This window comes from Budorcas taxicolor, chromosome 6 (genome assembly GCF_023091745.1).
Source record: "Budorcas taxicolor isolate Tak-1 chromosome 6, Takin1.1, whole genome shotgun sequence".
Taxonomy (NCBI): domain Eukaryota; kingdom Metazoa; phylum Chordata; class Mammalia; order Artiodactyla; family Bovidae; genus Budorcas; species Budorcas taxicolor.
Window position 1 is genome coordinate 90,629,991 of NC_068915.1, and position 20,821 is coordinate 90,650,811.

The window sequence follows — 20,821 nt, forward strand, 5'->3', positions numbered from 1 at the left end:
TGGGCAAACTCTGGGAGACAGTGGAGAACAGAGGAGCTTGGCATGCCATAGACCATGAGGTCAAAAAGAATTGGACATGACTTAGCAAATGAATAACAATAACAGTCTTTTTTTTCTTTCTCTGAGGTACACTTGATGGCATCTTAGATCTGATGAAATATGGAAAAATTATATATATATATGGATGAATAAAGTAAGACTAATAAGGACTACAGGGGACCACAAGCAGAGCAGAGGAAGAAGGAGTATGGGGAGATGGCAACTTACAACAGTCAGGAGAGACCCAAGTAACATTTACGTGTACGTCCATGCACAGTTGTGTCTGACTCTATGCAACTCCATAGACTTAGTCTGCCAGCCTCCTCTGCCCATGGAATTCTCCAGGCAAGAATAACGGAGGGGTTGCCATTCCCTTCTCCAGGGGATCTTCCCTATCCAGGGATCGAACCCAGGTCTCCTGCATTACAGGTAGATTCTTTACCATCTGAGCCACCAGGGAAGCCCAAGTAACATCTGAGCAGACTTAAATAAGGTGAAGGGAGTGAGGCATTTCTCTATGTAGGTAGAGGAGCAGGCATCCAAAACACAGCAAAGACAAGCACAAAGGCCATGAGGGGAAATCAAGTTTCAGAAACCTAAGGAAGCCAGTGTTGCTGGAGTGGAGGGAATAAAGCAGGAAGTGAGTGAGGTCAGGGAGACAACAGAGAGGCCAGATTCCACAGGGACTTGTAGACCACCTGTCTACTTAGTGCAGGATCATCGTCTTGAGTCTAGAGAGGTCAGACAGGGTAGTACATAAGAGCACAGGCTTTGGAGTCAGATTACCAATTTATGTTCCAGCTCTGCCACTTTCTACCTATATGACATCAGGCAAGTTACTCTCTGTCCCTGTTTTGTCACGGGAAAAATGAGGCTAATAAGATTATTCAGTTCATAAGGTTGTTGGGAGAATTAAGCAATTCATTTCTTGTAAAGTCCTTTGAATAGTCTGGCAAAGAAAGAGCACAAGTGTATTTGATACTGTCATTATTGGTTGGTTCTGAATGTCAATTACTGCTTCATCATTATCAATTTATTTTGCTGTGTGTTGTTTGGTTAATGAATAAAACTTAATGCAAAATTTTATCAACAATATTTTTGAACCCTGACTTTTCCAGTAACTAGTCTTTAAAAACCTGTATGTGACTGATACACTTTAGACACAAATTATCACCTCCACTCATCCTCCAAAGCAGGTATGGACAAAACTCCACTGCATTACCACCACCCTCAACCAATCTTGTACAATGATATTTCATTGTTATTGTTGAGTTTGCTATAGAAAATAAAAAAGGATGAGGAAAGTGGGCCACTGAAGAGAGCCACTGAGCTAGGGGATTGGAAGCAAGCAAATCTAAAAATGAATTTCAAATCAATGAGTTTTGTTAGTCGTTCTGTTCTCAGAAAAATCACTTTTATTTACCCAAGTTAACATTTTGAAAACTGAAAGGCACTCAGTCGTGTCTGACTCTTTGCAACTCCACAGACTATACAGTCCATGGAATTCTCCATGCCAGAGCACTGGAGTGGGTAGTCTTTCCCTTCTCCAGGGGATCTTTCCAATCCAGGGATCAAACCCAGGTCTTCTGCATTGCAGGCAGATTCTTTACCAGTTGAGCCATGAATTATATGTATTTTAGTGATTCGCATTCTTCCATTGAATATTTAGATTTATAAAAGTGAGAAGTATAACGGCATAAGTCGGGCAGTCACAATTTTTCATGTTTTCTTTTCCTTTATTTAAGAAATGGTTCTTGAGCGTCTGCTATACTCACGGAAAGTTAAAACAAAGCAGGGCATTTTGGAAAGGTTGGTGCCTTAAAATGATTGTTAAAATGTGAAGGCGCTGCTTTTTATTACCAAATAATACATGTAATAAACATCCATGAGCCCCACTCCATCTCAGAGCTTTACCCCTAGAGGTTAGGAGAGGCTCAGGGAGGGGTGACACTTAAGGACTAGATGAAGTTCTTTGCAGATATTACTTGGTAATAAAAATGCTGAGCATTTATTGGTTACTTTTTTTAGGCTGCAAGGAAATGCCCTGGTGGAAAATGTCTAAAGCAAACTGTCAAGTGTCCAGTTTTAAAACAGAGGACAATGCTTAGTGTACAATATTTTTGGCAGTATGATCCCCACTGTTCTCCAACTCACAGAAGCTTAAAACCTTGGCACTAGCAAAGGAAACTGCACCATAGCCTTTGTGATATGTGTTATCTGCAAACCCACCTTACAGATGAAAAAAAGGACCTTCCTCCTCATCATTATATTCATATACCCTTTAATGCTTTCTTCATGTATCTATCAGTATCACCTTTTATGTGACAATGCTAAGCCACAAAGATATAAAAATGAATAACACATTCTGCCATTAACAGTCTGGCTCAATAGGCATTTATTGAGAGCTTCCCACATATCAACAACTGCAAAGGAATAGCATATACACATGTATCTAGATTTCAGGGAGAGCTTTCTGAAGATACCAAAGTTAAATTTTAAGGAACTAGCAGGAGTTTCCTTGATGAAGTGGAGGGAGGGGAAGGACTTATCCAGGCATATATCCAGAGTATGTGTGGGAGGCAGGAGCTGAACAAACAGGCAAGAGCCAGAACATAACAGGCCTATACATCAAGCTAAGGAGTTTGGATTTTATTTTGGGGTGAATGGGCGACAACCGGAGGATTTTCAGACGAGGACTAACATGGACAGATGTTTTGTCATTGTCAGGCTCACCCAAGAGTGGACTTGGGTGACTGGAAGAAACCCAAGGCTTAAATGCTGACAAACTAGTTAGGAAGCTATTGCCCATAATCTTGGTGAAAAATGATGAGAACATAAACCATGTCAGACGCAGAGAGCATGGAGAGCAGAGACCTATTTGAAAAATAGTCTATAAATAGGCATGACAGGATTTGACTACTGGACATGCGGGGGTGAAATCCAGAGTTTCAGATTCCTCCCAGCCTCCTCCTTCCAGCTTAGGCAATTATTTGGCTAGTGGTACTGATGAGTGCAGCAGGGCACATGAACGAAGCATACTGATTTTTTTTTTTTTTAAAGGAAGGTTGGGGAGTCTAAGACCTGTGGGGCATCCAAGGGGAGTGGTGTATGAATCAGTTATAACTAGACTCTGCGCTTTCACGTTCAAGACATTGACAAGACTACTCCATAAGCATGTGTATCTGGCACTCTCATTTCAAAAGAAACAAGGCATACCGATTTGAAAAACGAATATTTTTCATGCTAACCCCCCACACACACGCTGAAAATCTAAGAGTTTAGCATTAATAACAAAACATCATGTTCCCTGCTGCCAAAATGACACTGCAGATCAACGTATTTAATCTAGTAAGCCAAACGCAGGGTTGGATTGGTTTCCTCTTCACACCCCTAGAAAATAGCGGTGTACCTGGTGTTTAGATCCAGGAATTCCTTTTAGCAGGTTGGAAGAGCAAAAGCTGAGAAATGCGCCCTCCCGTGGCAATGGAATGAGGGGGCTCAAGTACCCTTTTTTCACCAAACAAAGCCCTGTAAAGAAATGCAATTTGTGGGGATGAGAAGGCCACAAAGCTCGTACTGCTATACCGCAAAACCAAATGAACCCTCCCAGAGGCCGGGACCCCTTACCTGTCACGTCGGCCGAAGGAAAATTTCTCTTTCTACTCAACAAAACACAACCCCAGACTTGACAGTTTGCAGTAAGTCCCGCCCGGCAACAATTAAACACCTTGCAAGCCAAAATGCGTACACAATCCGTAAGGTCCCCTGCCGGCAGGGCCGGGCTCGCACCACGTGGGTGGTTGGGGCCAGCAGGAGGCACCAGCCGAAGGCGGGAGTGGGAGGCGTGTTCTTACGGGGGAGGGCGGAGCCTTCGCAGTGGGCGGGGCTTAGGAGGACCTGGGCTACCAGCCGCCTCTCGCCTACTTTCCTCGTTTGCCTTCGCCCTTCGAGCCGCCACGTAATGCCACGTCGCCGCGCATGCGCATCTCAACTGGTGGCGGACGCTGTTTCCGGGCTTAGGGGGCTGGAGCGGCCGCCGAGTAGGCTGTGGCGGTGGCGGCCGGGGAGTGCAAAGTGCAGGCTTGGGGGTCAGGCCCTGCGGAGGACAGGGGAAGTTATCTCTTCTTTCCCGAAAAGGCCGGTAGAGCCCGTGGCTGAGCGGCAAGATGAATTTCCTCCGCGGGGTTATGGGGGGTCAGAGTGCCGGACCCCAGCACACAGAAGCCGAGACGGTGAGAGGAGCGGCGGGTCCGGGACTTGGGAAGGGTCCGGGCAGAAACCGGGACGGAGGACATAGGGGCCCGGAGGTCACCCCCTTGCGCGTCACCGTGGGCCGGGAGTCTACATGCCGCCTCCCCTTTTGCCCCCGTGCCTCTTTTCCTCTCCTGAAACCCGCAAGTTATTCCCTCACACCCGCAGCACAACCCCCAGCGCGGCGGCTTGGCCCTGCTGACAGCAGCCGCGCCCCGAAGCTCCACAGGCCGCTTGGTGGTGGTCCGCGGTGGTACCGCCGGGAAAGGCATCCATCCTGGGCAGAAGTGGCCTGACCTGCCTCCCACGCTCTTCGGGGCCGCGAGCCTGTCCCTCCCTTTTCGCCAGTGTCTTCACTGGCGGTGATGAACCTAAAGTCCACCTCCCTCGCAGTCTGGAATGGGGCTTTGAGGAAGACTGCAGGAAGGTTTAAAACCCAGCAGTTGACCAGAGCAAGTGGCTGAGAATAATACGATAGTTTGGGTCACAAAGCCACCTGCCCCTGCCCATTCAACTGGAGGCAGGTCGTTCTTTCAGGTGTCATTAGTTCGGACCCCGTTTTTCAGCCTCGCCCACTATTTGGGAAATACTCGCTTGGACGTTGTGGGGATCTTTCGCGCTCAAAATGCTTTGGGAACACGCGTCCCTTCCATTCTCCCCATTCAGAAGTCTGAACTCGTGGTAACAGGATTTGCAGCGTCACTTTAAAAAAATTGTTAGCTACTCAACACAATTTTTGATAAGTTGGTTCGACTTTAGGTTTAGGATAAATCTCGAAATTTGGTTAGTGTCTGTTAGGAATAAGTGTATGACTTTTTTTTTTTTAACTATTGGTTTGAGAGTAATTTTAGGTCTACAAAAAAAGTGACAAAGTATGGCATTGTAAAAGTAAACTGTGGTTAGTATTCGTAGACACTGCTGGATTGTCTGTGAATGTTGATCCTATGTTCTGTGTTACTAGGATCCTGAAGGTTCAATAATAGCTTTCATTTGCCAGGTTCTTACCTTCTGCTGGGTTCTGTGTTCTTTGTAGTTTACATTCTCATTTTCCTTAGCTCCCCAACCACCTTGTAGGATAGGTGATAGTATCCTCACTTTACAAGTGAAAACTTGAGGCTTAGAGAGGTGAAGTTACTTGACCTAAGTCACGCTAGTAGTAATGGAGCCAGGATTCAACCAAAGCTTGCCTTACATCAAAGCCTAGACTTTATTGCTGATGTCTGTATTTTAATACATATCTGGGAATTTTGGGAATTTATGTCATCTGAGTTAGAACTGTTTAAAGCAGAAGCTGAAAGCTGGTGAATCTGCTTTCCTTCATTTGAAAATCAGGAGATTTCACACACGGTCATGTGCACACACACATGCGCGCGCACGTACACATACACATGCTCTCTTCAGGTTACCATAGTCACAGCCCACCTCTTCAGCTTTTGTTCATGTATTTTATATATCAGATATTTTTGTTTGAGGCACTAGGTTTTAAAGTGTGGTTTATTAGAACTTGATTTGAATCCTTGCCTTCCACCTCTCATTAGATTGAACAGGCAAGAGATGACTAATACCCAATGAGTAAAATCAGAAAAATGCCTACTCTGATGGGTGTAATGAGGATTAAGTGAAATAAAAAATAGAAAGAAACTAGCACTTAGTATGTGTTCAATAAAAGCTAAGTTTTTATTACTTTTTTTTTTTTTTCTTTTTTGGCTGTGCCATGCAACATGTGTGATCTTAGTTCCCAGGCAAGAGACTAAACCTGCACCCCCTGCCTTGGGAGCTTGAGGTCTTAACCCCTGAACTGCCAGGGAAGTCCCTTATTACATGTTTTCAGGAAAAGAATACTTTCTTTTTTGTTGTTGTTATAGTCTTGTCACAATGTCCTCTCCAGAAAAGATGGTGTACGACTAATTGAGTATAGGATATTAAAGCAGAAAGGCCCTTTGCACGTCATCCAGGTGGAACCCCATCATTTTACAAGTTAGGAGACTGAAGCACAAAGCACTGAAGCCACTTGCACAGTAATGCAGGGCTGAGACTAGAGCACTTTGATCTTGCCATAGTGAATGGAACAACACAGCTTTTATATCATGATTTCAAAGTGAGACTGGAATCACTTGTGTATCACGTGTATATAAACTGAAAGGGAAGTGGGGGGCCCTTGTTCTTGCCTAACCTTGAACGTGTATATTCAAAATTGGAAAACCAATGTCTTCTGATGAGAATTAATAGTTTACTCTGAGTTACTATTACACTATTTACTCAGTATGAATAAAATTTATTTCACCATCTCATTCCATCAGGAAGAGTAATTGGTATACAGCATCATAAGCCGCTAATTTAGGAGTATTTATAGAGCATTGGTAGACTGTTGGTATAATATTAGATCTTTTAATTGGTGATTTGATGTGACCTGGATATTCTAGTTGCCAGAGCTTAGAATTTCTAACTTCTGCTTTATCAGTATTTTGTAGTTTTGTCCATTTCTGCAAAATTACATTATTTCCATTGTGGTTTCCCTTCCTTCTTGCTTCCTCATCTTTTCCAGTGGAAAGCCTCTTTTCATTGTCTTAAGTTCTACCTCTCCTTCAAATCCATCATGGATCCCTTCCCTAATTTGCACCCCTTATTTTTCCATCCAGTTAACTGCAGATAGTATTTCTCCTCTGATTAATCTTCAGATTAGCTAGATTGTGCATTTGTTAGACTTTCTACCCTTTATATCTGCCCCATCTCTTCTACATTCTTAAGCATCTTTGGTGCAGTGTTCATATATATTTTAAACTGTTTTTCCATAGTAGTACTCAATATTTGTTATATTATTTATTACAGTATTATGAAAGAAATCACAGATCTATAATCATAGCAAGTGCAAATTAATAGGTGTTAAAACAATACTTTTTAAAGACTGTAGAAATCAAAATTCTGAAATGATTGAAATTAATTATGTCAAACTTTTTACTTCAGGGATTTTTCAGATTTGCTGTGCTTTGACTGCTTTCCTGCTTTTCCTTACCTCAAATTTCTTCTAAATATTTGAGTTGTATTGTTGATTGTATGTTACCTAGCTTTTCATACTCAGTCAACAGTAACTTTGGACTGGTATTAAGATGTTTTCTCGAAACAAAGTAGTAAATATTTGTGTTTATATCATATGATGGTCAATAATTCTATAAAGTTTGAAATATTTTAAGTCTGGAGTTTCATTCACATTAAACCTTTCATATTTCATAGCGTCAAATACTTTTTAATTTGATTTCTCTTTTTTACTTCAGTAGAGAAAGGCAGTAACTGATTTCTGATGATTAAAGCCTCCTTAGCCTTGGCATGGGAGAAGACGGTGGCACCCCACTCCAGTACGCTTGACTGGAGAATCCCATGGACGGAGGAGCCTGGTAGGCTGCAGTCCATGGGGTTGCACAGAGTCGGACATGACTGAAGCAACTTAGCAGCAGCAGCAGCAGCCTTGGCATACTTTGCTAGGTCCAGATAAACACTGATTATAGTAAATATCCTACTTGTTTGTTTGAGTGCTCATGCTAAGTGCTATGTCACCTCAGTCCTGTCCAGCTCTTTGTGACCCAATGGACTGGTAACACACCAGGCTCCTCTGTCCATGGAATTCTCCTGGCAAGAATACCAGAGTGGGTTGCAGTGCCCTCCTCCAGGGAATCTTCCTGACCCAGGAATTGAACCTTAGTCTCTTGAGTCTCCTGCATTGGAAGACAGGTTCTTTACTACTAGTTCAAACTGGGAAGCCCTTTTGAGAGCTCAGACATGCTTAATTTTCCATCTGCCTTCCAACTAATATCTTCTTTTCTTTTTTGAAGGTGAGTTTCTTGCAGATTCCAAGAAAAATGTTAACTATTTGTGATGATAAATCATAGGGGTGGGGTTCTCCTCTCAAATTGTGTCCCAAAACATGAAAGCTGCAAAAGTCCAGAAAAGATATGTACAATTACTGTACTGCTAAAGTGTCTTTTTTTAGATCAGACTTTGGTCAGCTGACTTGAAAAGCAAAAGGGCTTTATGGACACAGCTGTAGTTTCTTTTAATAAAAATTGTTATTAAGGAATGTGTGCTTAAATTTAGACATAGTTTTGGTTTAGTCGAGCACATTATATACCACGTTACTATAAAATGTGTAGCCTGAAACTCCTATATCTGGATTCGTGGTTCATATTCTGTATTAATAACCCAGTCAGTGTTGGAACTGGTATGTGTTTTCTCTCTTAGCTCTCTTACAATAACAGTATCAGAGAAAGCCATAATAATGATTTGTGTTTTGATCCCTGCTGCTGCTAAGTCGCTTCAGTTGTGTCCAACTCTGCGTGACCCCATAGACGGCCTCCCACCAAGCTCCCCCGTCCCTGGGATTCTCCAGGCAAGAACACTGGAGTGGGCTGCCATTTCCTTCTCCAGTGTATGAAAGTGAAAAGTGAAAGGGAAGTCGCTCAGTCGTGTCCAACTCTTAGCGACCCCATGGACTACAGCCCACCACTATACCCAACCAAAGGTGTCTCATAGTCTTTAAAAGTAGTGCCTATTGAAAACTACATGGCTTTCTTGAAGGTTAATTATGTAGAGTATTTGTATCATTTAAATTTTACATATCAAAGGGTATCCCAAAGAATGTGAGTAGCTGTAGTTGAAAGGATTTTGTTACTAAAGACATATACTGTGTGATGGTCAAAAACAAAACAGAAAACCTGATATTTGTACAAGGTTTATTAAATAGACAGTATGTTACGCTTCAAATATTTTCAAGATGGAGTTAGAAAGTAAGTTGTGTTTGCCAAATCTGATTGATCATATCCTTTTTTTCCCTCCAGGAAACCATGTAGGTCTAGTGTTCTGAGAAACATATATTGGATAAAATGTTCCTAGAGGATATATTTTTTAAAGGAATGTTGCATTTAAAATAGAAGTCCTTTGTTATCATCAGTTTTATAGAGTCCATGAACTCTTGCCGTTTGGGTAACCTTAAAGACTAAATAATTCTTGATGTTTTATGATTTATAATTGTAATCACTTGAATTATCTTTTAGGACAGAATATAAGAATTTCTTATATAAATTTGTCTTTCTTTTTGTACATGTTCCTCTTATTATTTATACTGCTTTGTCTGGTTTTTCTGTTGTAGATATCCTAGAAAAGGCATGCTTATATTTTTATACCTCAGGCAGAAATGCCATAAACTCTGTATAAAAAGTCACAAATTTTTATAATTTATAAAATTTATAATTAAAGTTTATAATTTGGAAGCTTATATACTGTTAGACTTTGAAATGCTAGCATTTGTGATAGGTTATTTGTTAGACAAGTTTCAGTATGATGCCTTGCTTAAAAGCGTTTGCTTTTGGAAAACAGGTGATTTCTTAGAGAAAGCATGGGGAATACATGAAGCAGTATATTATGTTGGCTAACTTATTAGTAATTGTAATGGAAATAGATTGTGTTAGGTTTATGGATTGATCTGAAAAGAGACTGGTGTTTGACTTTGAAATCTGCCCCCCGCCCCCACCCCCGCACTTTAAGATTGAAACAGTTCAGATCATCTGAAGATAAGTCTGGCTCTTGCTTTTTTTTTTAGTAAAATCTTCTCAGTGATAGAATTTGTTTTAAAACAAATTTCTGGCTCTTTCTGTAATCAAAACCAGTAACTTTTTATTTCATTAAAACAACATAAATCAAATTGACTGTTGATTAGCATGAATTATTTTAGTCCTATAGTCATAGTTAGGAAAGTTCTCTCAAAAGAAGTTATAACTATGTTTTAAACCTCATGAAGGCAAAGTTATATCAAATAACTTGGGGGATTTCCCTGGCAGTCTCATAGTTAAGACTCTAAGCTTCCAGTTCCGGGGGTACAGATTCCATCCCTGGTTGGGGAACTAAGATCCTATATGCATAGCAGCCAAAAAGATGTTTTTAAAAAGGAAGGAAAGAAAAGAAAAAAGTTGGTGTTAGGTGCTTGATAGGTATCTGTTGAATAAATGATTGAATGGTTGAATTTGATTTTTTTTTAATGGGCATTACTGACTTTCATTTTCGCATGTCAGTTAAATAGTTACTGAATACTAGAAAATATGAATTTCTATTAGGAATTGTGAAAAATATTGCAAACTGCTTTATGTCAGAGTCCTTTAAACGTACCTCAGCATCCTAGTTTTATGGTACCTTTTCTTTTTCCCTTCTTAATTCTCAGTGATTTCTTATTTTCATATTCCTCATCTCAAATTTTATTCCCTATTCATTCCTTTTCCTTTTGCTTCTTTTTTGGTCTCTTTTGTGTATCACTGAGTAAAAATAAACTATTAGTAAACAAATTTGCACTATTAGTAAACAACAAGCAAACAAATTCAGATTATGCTGTGCTTTCATGCTGTGTCCAACTCTTAGAATCCCATGGACTGTAGCCCACTAGGATCCTCTGTCCATGGAATTTTCCAGACAAGAATACTGAAGTGGGTTACTATTTCCTACTCCAGGGTATTTTCCTGATCCAAGGATTGAACCCCCATCTCCTGCATTGGCAGGCAGATTCTTTACCACTGTGCCATAGGTTATGAGGTTGTAATTCTGACTATGCCCGCTTTACCAGTTATTAATGGAATTTTTTGTCCTTTTCATATTTTTCTTGATAAGTGAACTTGTGAATTTCACATGACAATCTCATCAGGCAAGGGTCCTGATACATAATCACCTCCATGAGCTACATGATGTTATACATATTATTTTACTAATTAGCCTTTTAATTTTATTATACAAAATGGCAAACAATACTGGTAAAGTTTAAGTCCTCTTTGACTACCGTCTCCAATTTCAGTTCTGTTTCCTGAAATAATTACTACTCTTATTTTGGTATAAATCCTTCTACACGCTTTATTCAGTATGGAATTATATGTTTGTATGAGCATGTTTATCTCTTTTTCATAAATGATACACTGTTTATAGGGTTCTGCAGCTATCTTTTTCTTTGGTATGTCTTGGAGATCTTTGCATATTAAAACATAAAGCTACTTTATTAGAAATTACTTAAGACACCGGATTTTTCGTTTTCTTAACTACGTACCTTCTTCTAAGAGACTATATCTTGATAACAAGAGTGAGTGGTCAGTTGTTCAATTTTGTCTGGCTCTTTTTCAACTCATGTCTAGTTCATCATTGTATTTATCTCTAAGAAAATCTAGTACCTAGTTAGCATAGTATGAATTAGTTGAAATACTGCTGTCTCTGAAGTTTTTCCTTCTTAATTACTCCCTTCAATCCTTTTAAATAAAACTGTCAGTTAAATTTTACTCATATGTATGTTTTCTCATTAGAACTGGGTTTGTTGTTGTTGTTAATACATAGTTCTCTGTTTAATGCAAGAATCACAATATCAAATCCCAGCAGTGTCAGCTGGGTAACATCATTATTCAGTGAAGCAGATCAGGTTAGAAAAGAGAGCAGAGAGGCCTGGGATGGAACTGAAGCCTGCACATCCTGCCTTGAGAATGTAGCTAGTGCTCAGCTTCACCTAGTTGCTGCAGACCTTAATGGTTTTAAATCCCATCCCCATACTGTAATCATGCGTCTTTTTCACAGTCTGTTTAGTGTCATGTGTTTTGCATTTTTGTGCTTTTTGTTGATTTCACAGTTAAAACTGGCCCCAAGTATAGTGCTGAGCTCTTACCTAGTGTTGCGAAGGATAAGGAAGTTGTGATGTACCTTATGGAGAAAATATGTTTGTGAGATTAACTTCCCTCAGGCATGAGTAATAGCACTTTTAGCTGTGAGTTCAGTGTTAATGAATCAAGATATATATTGAGCAAGGTGTCTTTAAACAGAAGCACACATTAAACAAGGTTATGTATTTGATCCAATGATGAAAATGTTACCAGAGGCTTATAACATCCTGGGCCTGCATTTCCCTTAGGTACAGTGGTTCTGCTGCTGCTAAGTCGCTTCAGTCGTGTCCGACTCTGTGCGACCCCATAGACGGCAGCCCACCAGGCTCCCCCGTCCCTGGGATCCTCCAGGCAAGAACACTGGAGTGGGTTGCCATTTCCTTCTCCAATGCATGAAAGTGAAAAATGAAAGGGAAGTCGCTCAGTGGTGTCCAGCTCTTAGTGACCCCATGGACTGCAGCCTACCAGGCTTCTCCATCCATGGGATTTTCCAGGCAAGAGTGCTGGAGTGGGTTGCCATTGCCTTCTCCAGTACAGTGGTTAAGTATCTGCCAATTCAGTGTCCATGATAACTGTAGAGCATAACTATCAGGAATTACAGGCACCACTTGTATTCAGAAAGTAGATGAACAGTCATCTGAGAACAGTAGATGAACAGTAGATGATGAGTCAGTCAGGTGATCTGTTAAAGCAGGTACTAGAATAAGAGCAAGGGCTGATATATTCTGGAAGTGTCTTTAAATGTTTCTGTTATTGAAGCACTAGTTGAAAACATGCTTATTATAAATAATCCAAATCAATATATAGGCTCAGATTGCCCCTTTCTTCCTCTCTCCACAATCTTATTTCCTGTTACTAGGAGTAATCTCAAAGGAAGTTTTGTGTACATCCTTCCAGAGTGTTTGCTTTGCATTTACCAATGTTTATCACATAAACGAGTTTATTTATAAACTAAGATAGTTATATTCACAGATATTTGATTTTTTTCTAATTTTAGCAGTAGGTATTAGAATATTTCTGTTTACTAATTAATGAACATAGTTGGGTCCCCACAGCAAGAGTTGTGTTTTTTTTTTTTAATTAAAAGTTTGTTTCAAGTAAATAGGCTGAAGTGTCTTTTTTGGTTGTTACCAGTATTCTGTTGTATAACCTTACATGTATTGACTATGCATTGACTTTTGAACAATACCAACCTTCTGCACAGTGGAAAATCCTCTTGTAATTTATAGTTGTCTCTGTGTATCCTCTGTTCCTCCATATCCTTAGATTTAATTGGTTGAGAATCTATAGTATTTACTGTTGAAAAAAATCCAAATATAAGTGGACCTGCACAGCTCAGATCTTTTGTTCAAGGGTCAACCACATTTGCATCTCTGTTGATTCAGGCAGTAAAATTCTTCGAAGGTCACTTTTTTCAAGTCTGCAGAATGGTCATCTGAAATGTTGTGCCTTGGTAGTATGCTGTAATGAGTACTTTGGTAAAAGGCCTAGGAAATATTTGACTGTTTACAAAAGTAGACTGGATTCATATTTTCTGTATTGTAACTCATTCTTTTCATCAATAATGGCAGCAAAATGTTACCTGAAAAGGAGCAAGGTAGCATTAAAATCTGTGGGATTTAAACTTGTAATTCCTTTGTAGGTAAGAGTGTCAACTAGGATAACAGCCTTTGACTAGTAAATTCATGCATTTCCTTTAAATTACTAAGTGGCCTCATTGGTCAGTTTCTGAGAGAGTGAGTGAGTTGCTGGCAACAAAGTCCCTCACCTCAGGATCCCACTTGGGACACTGAATAAACATATTCTTCAGTTCTAAAATACTGTCCTTTTTTCTTCTGATGGTAAGGTCCTCTTTCACTCTGCTTTTCTGCTTGCTGTATTCTTGTTACCCTTAACCCACACGTCCACCAGATCCAAATCACTGCTTAACTTGAGGCCTTCTGATCGGCTGTGCTATCCAAAGCAGTATTGTCTTTCCAGTCTCTGTCTCATTTCTCTATAATCATTTCCTTCATCATACTTAGTATTTTCTGTATATTTCTTACTTGTTTTTAATTTATTCTGTTGTCTCCTTGCTTTTATAGTTTCATTTGAGTATGTACTTTCTAAAGTGATCCACTGCTGTTTTCCCAAAATAGAATTTTGCAGGCCCCAGCAAAATATTAAGCAATTTAGCAGTATTTCTCAAACCGACTGTGTTGAAGGACCAGTGGATTGGTTTCCCTGTGCCCCCTAATTTCCAATTCATCACAGACCAATACTTTTGTAAAACATAGTAAAAATGGATTGCTAGGAAAAATGAAATGACAACACAGACACTCATACTCATGAATATATAATATGCAAGCCCAGTTATTTTTAATTAAACAACCATAAACGTAACCAATTGTTACGGAAGTTGCTAATTTATAATCATAGTTTCTTTCTTTTTTATTAAAGTATAATTGATTTATAATATAGGTTTCAGGTGTACGATGTAGTGGTTTGATATTTTTATACATTACAAAATGATCATCACTATAAGTCTAGTTACCATCTGTCACCATACAAAGCTACTGCAGTATTATTGACTATATTCCCTATGCTGTACATTATATCTCTGTGACTTATTTTATAACTGTACCTCATCTCCCTCACTGTTTTACTCATCCCTCACACCTTTGCTTAGTCCAGTTTCTGAATTTACCTTGTCACAAACACAACTCTGGTTGCACTGACCATGGTTCCCATGAGGGTAGCAGTACTCTGTAACATTTTTTGAATGAATGAATGAATGAATTACCAGCTTCAAAATTACGGCACTGACTTCTTCAGACTCTGTCATTCCTTTAACCTTATCAAAGCTAGAATATTCTGAGATATTGAAGAGTGATTGCTGATTCATGTCAAACTTCAACTAGCTTATTCACTGATGCTTTTTGATTCTCTGAATCTTTTTTTTTTCTAATGATAAGAGAGACATTTGAATACATACTTGTTGAAGGAAAAGCTGTAGACGTATGTAAAGTGAAAAATGAAAGTCCTCCAGGAATGGGCATTGAAGGTACTTCTGTCTTGTTCCCTTTCTGTTACTGTGCTGGAGTGGTTGTTCTTGTAATTATGAATGCACATGTGCATGTATTGCCCAAGGACAAAATGCTAGAAGTTGAATTCTAAACAGTAGCTGTTTCAGACAGTTTATTCTTCTCAAGCCTCTTGGCCTCTTAAATTCAGTTTTTTCAAGTATCCTTTTGCCTTATCTATCTCTACAGCTCTTTGCCCATTGTCCGCACCCTAATGTCTTTTTTTTAAAAAAACCTTACTTCATGTTGTTATAATGAACTGACATATTTTCTATAACCTCCTTCTGTTCCAGTTTGTCTTTATTATCTCAGCCAGATTCTTTCAAAGTGAGTGTATTAATTTCTGAAGTACTTGTATATGGTGCTGCCTTTTTCTTAAATACCTGATAGCTTCTGATTATCGGAGAAGGCGATGGCAACCCACTCCAGTACTCTCGCCTGGAAAATCCCATGGATGGAGGAGCCTGGTGGGCTGCCGTCTCTGGGGTCGCACAGAGTTGGACATGACTGAAGCAACTTAGCAGCAGCAGCAGCAGCTTCTGATTATAGCTTTCCCAATGTAAAGCTCCAACTCCCTTGGAACAAGGGGCTATTCCATCTGTACTGTGACTAGGCAGTTAAGGCCAAGGTTAATCAGCATCGTTGGTGGGGTGTAGTGCTAGTGGAAGCATTTCACAGAAACTGTGTTACCATGTTCCCCTGTTTCCAAGGAAGAAATCTTGCAATGCCTGTAGTTTGCAGCAGGTGCTCAGGCTCACATTTCCCTGCACAGTGTAAGATAAGTGTTAGGCAGTGTAAGGGTAGTAGAAACAGCGTGGGCTTTGGAATAAGACCTCTATGGCTCATTTAGAATCTGGACCATACCACCGAACTAGCAGTGTACTTTGGGGTGCATTTCTTCACCCCTGAACCTTAGTTTCCACTCCTGTAAAATGTCTTATAAGTTTAGGTATTGGATCAGCTACTATAACAGAGGTCTAACCAGGATAAGGGAGAAGGCAATGGCAACCCACTCCAGTACTCTTGCCTGGAAAATCCCATGGATAGAGGAGCCTGGTAGGCTGCAGTCCATGGGGTCGCTAAGAGTCGGACACGACTAAGCGACTTCCCTTTCACTTTTCATGTTCATGCATTGGAGAAGGAAATGGCAACCCACTCCAGTGTTCTTACCTGGAGGATCCCAGGGACGGGGGAGCCTGGTGGGCTGCCGTCTATGGGGTCGCACAGAGTCGGACACGACTGAAGTGACAGCAGCAGCAGCAGCAGCAACCAGGATAAGAGTTTGTGTCTTTCTCCAATAAAAGTCTCATTAGAAGGTGATCCCTTGGGTAGGTTAGTTATGCTCCTCAGGGTTGTCCAGGGGCCCGGCTGCTGCTTTTTATTTTTTTCTGCCATCCCCTATGATAGTGTCTTGTGGGAGATGCTTCACTAGCATCAGGTTCAAGTCCCAGGCTAAGGGAAGGAGAAAGAGAAATGGGCATATAGCTTCCTTTTAAGGACATGACTTGGAAGGTACAACTCACTGGCCAGAAGCTAGTCACTTTCTATGCCTGGGTGTAAGGAGAGCTTGGAAGGTAGTCTAGATGGACAGCCTTTGTGCCCAGCTAAAACACAGAGGGTTCTAATAACTCAAGAAGAAAAGAATAGATAATGAACACAATTACACTGCATTTCGTTCGTGTTTCAAGTCAGGAATAAATAGAATAAGTGTCTTTGAAATATTCAGTGGTCTTTGAAGTATTTGAAATACTCTGAATAGGAGTTAAGTATATTTGTGCTACAGATTTTTTTCTTGGTAAATGTCAAAGCCTTTGACTGTGTGGATCACAACAAACTGAAAAATTCTGAAAGAGATGGGAATACCAGACCACCTGACCTGCCTCTTGAGAAACCTGTATGCAGGTCAGGAAGCAACAGTTAGAACTGGACATGGAACAACAGACTGATTCCAAATAGGAAAAGGAGTACATCAAGGCTGTATGTTCTCACCCTGCTTATTTAACTTATATGCAGAGTACCTCATGAGAAACACTGGGCTGGAGGAAGAACAAGCTGGAATCAAGATTGATGGGAGAAATATCAACAACCTCAGATATGCAGATGACACCACCCTTATGGCAGAAAGTGAACTAAAGAGCCTCTTGATGAAAGAGGAGAGTGAAAAAGTTGGCTTAAAGCTCAACATTCAGAAAACGAAGATCATGGCATCCTGTCTCATCACTTCATGGCAAATAGATGGAGAAACAGTGGAAACGGGCTGACTTTATTTTGGGGGGGGCTCCAAAATCACTGCAGATGGTGATTGCAGCCATGAAATTAAAATGTGCTTACTCCTTGGAAGGAAAGTTATGACCAACCTAGATAGCATATTGAAAAGCAGAGACATTACTTTGACCACAAAGGTCCGTCTAGTCAAGGCTATGGTTTTTCCAGTAGTCATGTATGAATGTGACAGTTGAACTGTAAAGGAGACTGTGCGCTGAAGAATTGGTGCTTTTGAACTGTGGTGTTGGAGAAGACTCTTGACAGTCCCTGGGACTGCAAGGAGATCCAACCAGTCCATCATAAAGGAAGGAGATCAGTCCTGGGTATTCATTGGAAGGACTGATGTTCAAGCTGAAACTCCAGTACTTTGGCCACCGGATGCGAAGAGCTGACTCATTGGAAAAGACCCTGATGCTGGGAAAGATTGAGGGCAGGAGGAGAAGGGGACGATAGAGGATGAGATGGGTGGATGGCATCACCAACTCAATGCACATGGGTTTGGGTGAACCCCGGGTGTTGGTGATGGACAGGGAGGCCTGGCGTGCTGTGGTTCATGGGGTCGCAAAGAGTCGGACACAGCTGGGTGACTGAACTGGACTGAAATGTCACCTAAAAAATACAGACCTGTGTTTGACCTAAAATATGGCTAAGTCTTTGTAAGGTTTGAAACATATATAATAATTTCCTTCATTTGGTTTCCATTGTCTTTAAAAACTAGGAGCATAACACTTCATCTTGGAGAGATCACTTACTCAGAAACTCCAACTCTGTGAAATATTATTACAAGGTAATAAGGCTTTCTCACAGCAAAAGTAGAAGTTGCAAAGTCCATGTACTCAGTCTTGAGTTGAAACCTGAATAGTTTGGAGTTATAGACATATTACTTTCTAGCTTAATGATCAGATTTCTCACTGAAAATCTGCAAAATCTGAATGATCTGTTAGAAACGTACGTGATGTCAATGATGGTCAAAAGCCTAATAGGATAGAAAAATAATACAAAGGAATCATAGAAGTTTAGTAATAATTAAGTTTGTTAACATTTATTGAGCATTTATAGTGCCAGGTACTGTTCAAAGATTTTTATATTCATTTCTTCATTTACCACCTAAAACATCCCTGTATCTGATATTGGAGAGGACTTAGGTTTAAATGCCAAGAAAGCTTATAATTATGTTCTTTAAGAAGCCAGAGAAGGTTGTAATTAGTTTTAGATTGCTATCAGAAATCATTAAAATGAAAAGGCCATTTTGGTGGCTGACCGAAAGTATCTGAAATAGCTTAATTATGGCTCTGGATAAATAAGTTGTTCTTACATTCATTTTTGACTTATTGATTTTGCAGCGTGGTGATTTAATTGTTTTAAGGCACTAAAGAGAAAGTTTGGATTAAAATCACCAGTTGAGAAGAATATGTGCTTGCCACTAAAACCCAAGTTTAATAGATAAAAAGCATGTTTATAGTCTTTTTTCTTTTCGTTTTGTTTGGCTGCATCAGGTGGCTTGCAAAATCTCAGTTCTCCAACCAAGGATTGAACTTGTCTACAGCAGTGAAAGCCTGAAATCTCAACCACTAGGCCATCAGGGAACTCCCAGCATGTTTGTCGTCTTAAAAATAGTCTTGAGACATATTTACCCAAACTCAGGAATTTTCATATATACATAGTACACTTTAGTAATTAGTTTTTAAGTTACATTTTACAACTTTCTGAAAAAACTAGTGATTTTATTTATTAATCAAAGTTAATTGAAGATATATAATTTGAACTCATTAGAAAAGAAATCTATCTTTAGCTAACAGTTTTACAGTCATACTCAGGAAAACTCTTTAGCTTTAGGAATTCTTTAAGCTGAGAATAGTGAGATTCGTGTTTGCAGAAGATAATTGTGTAGTTTTTCTCCTGGTTAAAAAAAAATGAGAAAAACTGTCAACCAATTACTTAATAAAGAGAAAGTTTTATTCCATTTTTTAAAGTCAGTATAATTACTAAGAAATAAATTCAATTTAAGGTATGAATAATTTCTAAATGTGAGCAGGAAAACAATGGGAAAGAATGGGAAAGACTAGACATCTCTTCAAGAAAATTAGAGATACCAAGGGAACATTTCATGCAAGATGGGCTTAGTAAAGGATGGAAATGGTATGGAACTAACAGAAGCAGAAGATATTAAGAAGAGGTGACAAGAATACACAGAAGAACAATACAAAAAAGATCTTCACAACCCAGATAATCACAATGGTGTGATCACTCACCTAGAGCCAGACATCCTGGAATGTGAAGTCAAGTTGGCCTTAGAAAGCATCACTACGAACAAAGCTAGTGGAGGTGATGGAATTCCAGTGGAGCTATTTCAAATCCTGAAAGATGCTGCTGCTAAAGTGTTGCACTCAGTATGTCAGCAAATTTGGAAAACTCACCAGTGGCCACAGAACTGTAAAAGGTCAGTTTTCATTCCAATCCCAAGGAAAGGCAATGCCAAAGAATGATGAAACTACCGCACAATTGTACTCATCTCACACGTTAGTAAAGTAATGCTCAAAATTCTCCAAGCCAGGCTTCAGCAGTACGTGAACCGTGAACTTCCACGTGTTCAAGCTGGTTTTAGAAAAGGCAGAGGAGCCAGAGATCAAATTGTCAACATCCTCTGGATCATCGAAAAAGCAAGAGAGTTCCAGAAAAACATCTATTTCTGCTTTATTGACTATGCCAAAGCCTTTGACTGTGTGGATCACAACAAACTGGAAAATTCTGAAAAAGATGGGAATACCAGACCACCTGACCTGCCTCTTGAGAAACCTGTATGCAGGTCAGGAAGCAGCAGTTAGAACTGGACATGGAACAACAGACTGGTTCCAAATAGGAAAAGGAGTACGTCAAGGCTGTATATTGTCCCCCTGCTTATTTAACTTCTATGCAGAGTACATCATGAGAAATGATGAGCTGGAGGAAGCACAAGCTGGGATCAAGATTACCGGGAGAAATATCAATAACCTCAGATATGCAGATGACACCGCCCTGATGGCAGAAAGTGAAGAGGAACTAAAAAGCCTCTTGCTGAAAGTGAAAGAGGAGAGTGAAAAAGTTGGCTTAAAGCTCAACATTCAGAAAACGAAGATCATGGCATCCTGTCCCATCACTTCATGGCAAACAGATGGAGAAACAGTGGAAACAGGGGCTGACTTTATTTTGGGGTGCTCCAAAATCATTGAAATTATTGACCAATCATGTATGGATGTGAGAATTGCACTATAAAGAAAACTGAGCACTGAAGAATTGGTGCTTTTGAACTGTGGTGTTGGAGAAGACTCTTGAGAGTCCCTAGGACTGCAAGGAGATCCAGCCAGTCCCATCATAAAGGAAGGAGATCTGTCCTGGGTATTCATTGGAAGGACTGATGTTCAAGCTGAAACTCCAGTACTTTGGCCACCCAATGTGAAGAGCTGACTCTTTTGAAAAGACCCTGACGCTGGGAAAGATTGAGGGCAGGAGGAGAAGGGGACAACAGAGGATGAGATGGTTGGATGGCATCACCAA

At 40.1% G+C, this 20,821-nt stretch overlaps 2 protein-coding genes across 4 annotated transcripts in view; one reads left to right on the plus strand and one right to left on the minus strand.

Moving 5' to 3' along the window:
* Positions 1–3,799, minus strand: part of G3BP2 (G3BP stress granule assembly factor 2) — an 88,287-nt gene extending 84,488 nt beyond the window's left edge. For both annotated transcript variants that reach the window (XM_052641885.1, XM_052641882.1), the window contains exons 1-2: positions 3,667–3,799; positions 3,449–3,567 (exon numbers count right to left, since the gene is read on the minus strand). The gene's annotated coding sequence lies outside the window, so the exon portion shown is untranslated. The remainder of the gene's footprint in view (positions 1–3,448; positions 3,568–3,666) is intronic.
* Positions 3,800–4,059: 260 nt separating this feature from the next.
* The window catches only part of USO1 (USO1 vesicle transport factor), a 75,504-nt gene continuing 58,742 nt past the window's right edge, over positions 4,060–20,821 (plus strand). For both annotated transcript variants that reach the window (XM_052641890.1, XM_052641891.1), the window contains exon 1: positions 4,060–4,271. In XM_052641890.1, the coding sequence (XP_052497850.1) occupies positions 4,206–4,271 (66 nt within the window). In that variant the 5' untranslated portion in view covers positions 4,060–4,205. The remainder of the gene's footprint in view (positions 4,272–20,821) is intronic.